Source organism: Limulus polyphemus, unplaced genomic scaffold (assembly GCF_000517525.1).
Source record: "Limulus polyphemus unplaced genomic scaffold, Limulus_polyphemus-2.1.2 Scaffold1865, whole genome shotgun sequence".
NCBI lineage: Eukaryota > Metazoa > Arthropoda > Merostomata > Xiphosura > Limulidae > Limulus > Limulus polyphemus.
The window spans coordinates 123,398-129,397 of NW_013667475.1; the positions used below are offsets into that span (position 1 = coordinate 123,398).

General features: G+C 35.9%; 1 protein-coding gene across 1 annotated transcript in view; it reads right to left on the reverse strand.

The window, feature by feature from the left end:
- LOC106465196 (band 4.1-like protein 4) overlaps window positions 1-6,000 on the reverse strand; it is a 79,846-nt gene that overhangs the window by 22,037 nt on the left and 51,809 nt on the right. Inside the window, exons 6-7 of the mRNA XM_022393047.1 lie at window positions 737-851; window positions 314-401 (exon numbers count right to left, since the gene is read on the reverse strand). Coding sequence (XP_022248755.1) covers window positions 314-401; window positions 737-851 — 203 coding nt within the window. The remainder of the gene's footprint in view (window positions 1-313; window positions 402-736; window positions 852-6,000) is intronic.

Here is a 6,000-nt window from a genome sequence, read left to right on the forward strand (position 1 = left end):
AAAAAAACCCTGATTTACTTCTGTTTATGTAAAACATCAGTTTATAGAAAATTTTATGGAACACATCAACCAGTATAGATGAAAAACATTTAAATTGGGCTTGTGTTTGTTTACACCATTTCAATAATCATTTATAAAGTTTCAAAGTATTTTTAATATGATTACCCATGTACATCTTACAATCTTTGTTATGTTAATGTGCCTAATAAACAAATTATATGACTAGCATTGGCATACCTTGAAAATTAAAATTCTCAACTTATTATAAAACTCTATTAAAACTTGTGAAAAAGTACAAGAGGTTTGTGCTCACCAAAACAGGATGGAGGTCAACGCCATACATGTCCAGCCACCTCACCCGTTCCAAGAAATTAAGTTCTGCTGTTGCTGGTAATTTTCCCCTGTACATTGTCAAAACGTTATGACATATAGATCTTCAAATTACAGGGATAAGACTGTGTTTTATGTTTCATAAATGTTTTACATAACACACATCCTTATCAAAAAACAACAACAACCGAATTTACTTACTTAACTTCTACTGCTCATACTCATTTTACGGATGGTAGCTCCGTTACAAAAACTATAAATTACTATTGGTATTAGGCTTGCTTCTAACAAGATTTAGAAATAATATAGAAAACATAACCACACAAGGATTTCCACAGAAGTAAAGTAGTATAAAGTTCGTTTACAAATATATAATGTATAACACAAGGTACAGAATACTACTTACACAAGACTTTTATGTAGTTCAGCAGCTTTAGATTCCAAACTTACTGTTTGGTTCGAAATAAACCTTATCTCTGAGACAGGTTGATGTCTTCTGTAGTCATAGTCACCTAATTCAGCTGTAAAAACAAATTAGATTTTACTTGGAACATAAATCATAAACAAAAAAGCAATACAAGTATTTTTTTCCAAAAGCTATATACTTATTTCTGTAATTTTTCGATTTGAAGAGTTTATCCGCTCTTTAATCTGTTAAGATGTAAGCTTTCAGGATTATATAACATTTTGTTTTGTTTTTCACAGAAAAAGTATGGCATATCTGCACATTAACAAATTTACTTGGCCAAGATCTTTTATTGGGATTATTTTCTCTCATTGGTCAAACCTTTGTTATCTCTCCCCTTGTAAACAGTACTAGAAAGCAAAGTTAAATTTTGTGTCATTTCTTGCAAATCAGGAGAATAACATTTACTTTTCTTCGCTTGACACTTTTAGAAAAATCACATTTAAACGTGACAGAAATGTGAGTCTAAAGCACAACCAGTAAGCCAAATGTACCTCATCTGCAAAGAATAACTAGGAAACGGCTGCAGTAATCGGTTATGACAAAACTATTTCAAATGCTTATTAATTTCACCAAGCTCTATAAAACGCGGTATCTCTAAAGTCGAAAATATTTTTTATATTAACATGTTCAAAAATACAACAGAAAACTAACATTGTTAAAACTTCTATTTCAGTGTCGATCTAAAATTTCTGAAAAATGATTACTGCAAGTCCGTGATTTCAATCAGGCAGCAACCACGCTATTTTCGAGGCTGTTTGCTTGTTTCAAGTAAGTCTCAGCCCGCCCCCTACGTCATTCAGGATCATTTCAAGCAATGCACAGGTCTCTGAGGCGATCCAGTATCAGGGCGCAGACAAGCCCATAAATTGTGATCCTGTCAATTGTTAAAAAAAAGATAGGCCTCAATGCCAGGAGGAACAAGAAGGGGAGGAAGGAGTGGGGAATGAATAAGTGTTCGGGTGAATCGATATTAAGATTTTAAAACCGGACTGTATCTGATCTACGCGCCTGAAAGGTTAGGCACGTGTTTACGTTTAGTTATTGCACAGATTACAGCTCCGCTTCTAAGTCCGCATACTCGGCCCGATTTTAGGCAGTTGTTTGTATGATCATAAATTAAGATTCTTACAGAATAGGGTATGTTCACAATAGCAACTTTTTATATCGTATCCGAGATTATCAGAGCAACTTAATATGGTTATCATTCATCTGGAAAATTATAGACAAGTTTGTCCATAATTGTACTTGAAACAAAACTTCTGTTATTGAAGTCTAATTTACTGTTTGACACGTACACAGAAGGTGAAATATTTCGAGGTAACGCTTTAAAAAATGCAGATAGTGCAAACTTGCTGCTCTTTCTTTTGTTGTATGTGTGTTTACAACGCCAGGTCTCGAGACTTTTCTTACAAGCCTAATCAATTCAGAGCCGTCCTTAAGACAAGGCAGCTAGTTCCCTAGGGCCTTCTCGCTATGAAGGGACCTGTAAATATATTTTTATGAGTGATTCTTAAAGATGAAGCTGCAAAAGTATACGGTTGACCCATTAACGAACGCACCACATCGTTCTATTGCACAGTTTACGTCACCTCTGTACCTTTCCTAGGGTCTTGAAATGGCTGAGGCTAACTCTGGGTCAATTTGCAGAATGTCGCTGTTTTTAATTTTGATGAAGTCTTTTTTTTGCTGATTATGACATCAGGGCCAAGAGACAGGAAAAATAGAAATGTTCAACATCATAAAATCGAAATTATTGTGTAATCAATTGTTGTCTGGAAATGATTTCGTACCTGAACATACTGATGGCCATGGCCGGCCTTAGGAGGGTGCGGGGCCTGAGGCGAATACTCAGGATTAAGTTCTAGATGCATACAATCTACTTGGCCATAGAGGCGCGGGGCCTGAGGCAGTTGCCTCAGTGGCCTCGCCCTAAGGCCGGCCCTGCTGATATCAACAACATTGTCGTCTTTCCTGTCAATGACACAGTATTCCAAACTAGAAGAAAGTTGATGTCACGTTAAAATATCTATGAATTAATATTTCGTAGAAACCGAGGTAATACAATTTTGTTTTTCATTAACAACAACAATTACTTCTCATAATGTATTGTCTGTAAAAATTGCTTGAACATGAATGACAATAAAAAATAGAGAAGCATTAAAATTCAAAGATAAATTACTTTACTTTGCAGACCGATAATACTGTTGTTGCTTTTTAGCTGTAATTCCGTAAACTTATCGCTGACCTACCGGGGGTCAGACAGATGGAAACTCGAATCAGAAACCTATGAAAATATCAAGTTGATGGCAAAATTTTCCCGCACTGAGTATTTTAAAATGAAAGTTCCCTATACTCCCAAAACTATAAAAACCAAAACCAACATGGATACCGATATTTAGAATATGTCTATTTAAATAGTGAATTATATTTAGATACCTATATAACTCGAGTGGAAACTGCAATTTCAAGAAAATAATAGTGTTTGGAACAAGATTAAGTCATCAATCATAGGTGATCCTTACCTCTAGTCATATGTAGAAAAATAAATTACAAAATTGTTTGAAGCAAAAACAAAAACATTTCCTCAGGCGACAAACAGCTAACAAGGTTAAGGAAGCCGCCGTGAAACCGAAAAATTAAAAGTCGTTTCAAGCTACTTACCAGTGTTCGTCATTTTATCATCATGGTACCAGGACCAGGGGGTCTGAAATATCGCTGCCCCCAACCTAATGCTGTCAATTAATCTAATTTTAGATTTAGCCCTATTATATATCTCATGCCCCCCCCCTCTAGTTAAGGAAAGCTAAATCCAGGATTGCATGATAGCTTAGTAGCAGTTTACTTCAAATCACGACATACACACACACACACATAAAAAGTTTAGCAGGACAGATAAAAAAAGTTATACATGATGCTTCATTAAATTCACAAAATTAGTAGTCCCGAGTGGCACAGCATTAAGTTTGAAGGCTTATAACGTTTACAATCGGGATTCTGTAACCATGGTGGACATAGCACAGATAATCCATTGTGTAGCTTTGCGCTTAACGACAAATAAACAAATAAAGAAGAGCTGTGAGGGATGTAAGAAAAGAGAGGATGAAGGGACTTTTGGGGCCCTCTGTTGTGAGTGAACCCATTTACTTAATAATTGGTATTCAAATATAACAATAATCTAAACTCAGATTCGAGTCTCTTCAAACTTGTTTGTTTGTTTTTGAATTTCGCGCAAAGCTACACGAGGGCTATATGCGCTAGCCGTCCCTAATTTAGCAGCGTAAGACTAGAGGGAAGGCAGCTAGTTATCACCACCCACCGCCAACTCTTGGGCTACTCTTTTACCAACGAATAGTGGGATTGACCGTCACTTATAACGCCCCCACGGCTGAAAGGGCGACCATGTTTGGTGTGACAGGGATTCGAACCCGCGACCCTCAGATTGCGAGTCGAGTGCCTTAACCACCTGGCCATGCCGGGCCTCTTCAAACTTGAGTCCCCCATAAACAGAATAAGAGTTTTGGGGATCTTTCAGGATTGGTTACACTGAATTATATAACAATTGACACGGACATACAGAGGATAATTTATAATTAGTATCCACATTCAGAGGGTCGAAATTTATATAGGATGTCTCTTATGGGGAACAAGTTTGTTTTTATGGGCAGGGGGGGAGTACTCTGGAGATTGGCTGCACTGATGGATTTATTTTTAAAATTGACAAGAACACATGTATGGTCATTCGGACATGATGTTTTCCTTTTTTGTGCTTGTTGTTTCTTGTTAATTTTCACCGGCACTTTACTAGTACTTAATAAATATCAAAATCAGATAATGTTTAAAATTAAAAACATTAATATTACCATATGTATATTAAAGAAGATTTTTATATTTCAAGTTTAAAACATGGCCACAAGATTAGACTGCTGTTGTAAATAGCAGGCTTGAAATTTTGTTCATTGTTTGAATAAACATTAATAAGCAGTATAGGTAATTGGACATTTTTTTAATTGATAATATATTTTATTTATATAACTAATTAACTAGAATTTTACATTTGAATAAATATTGTAGAAACAAGGGTTTGGGTAACTAGATTAACTTATTCGTTATATTCCCGCCTCTCACTGAACCCTTCCTCGCAAATCGATCGTGGTAGGATAGAATACACTGAATTATAAGAGAGGGTTTTGAAAATAAACTGGTTTCCATGTAACAACCGTAAAATCGATCTTATAGTGTTTGTTTACTCATGCACTGAACGTGATTTTGTTTCATAATTCTATGTTAGCACGCGGCCGTGACTTGGGTTTGGAGAGTGAAACTATTAGTTGATGAAACATTACTTGGCGGATTTGGCTTTGTTTCTGAGAGGAGAACAGTTATTAGTGAAGTCGACAGTGTACAAAGAGAGTAAAAAAAAAGAAAAAAAGAAAAGAAAATGACTTTTTGGACTGTATAGATTTTATTATCGGCTCTTGGCAAGGTCAATCGTGTTTATTAAGGTTTGAAAGACCAAACATATACTGTCGAATTATGACGGTCTTTCTGCCTAGCGTTAATGGCCAGACTTACTTTGTATTTTACATTGGGTTAAATTAAGTAGAGTAGCTTTCTCGTTACGCCAAGTCGCCAGATAAGGTTAGATTTTTAGTTCTTAAAGTTAGAACTTGTGTTAAGTTTTGTTAAATTTTGCGCAAAGCTATATAAGGGCTATCTGCGTTAGCCGTCCCTAATCTTGAAATAATAAGCTAAAGAGAAGGCAGCTAAATAACACCACCAACTATTCGGTTTTCTTAGAAGACCGATTAGTAGTATTTGACCATCACTATTCTAAGTCACACCAAAGTGTAGAGAAGTCTTTTTATGCAGTAACGGAACACGAACTGGGAAACCATAGCTCCACAGTCCAGCACGCTAACCAGTAAACTGTGCATGGCTACTTTACGTCTCACATCAGACAAACATTTCACATCAAACAACTATTTTACATCAAATCCTATATCTTTTCTTGTACTGCATACCATGCCACATATCACACAATTATTTTGCATCAAATCCCACATCTTTTATTGCGGACAACACCATGTCACACATCAGACAACCAATTCACGTCATTATTACACCAGACAACCAATTCACGTACACTATTACACCAGACAACCAATTCACGTCATTATTACACCAGACAACTATTTCACTTA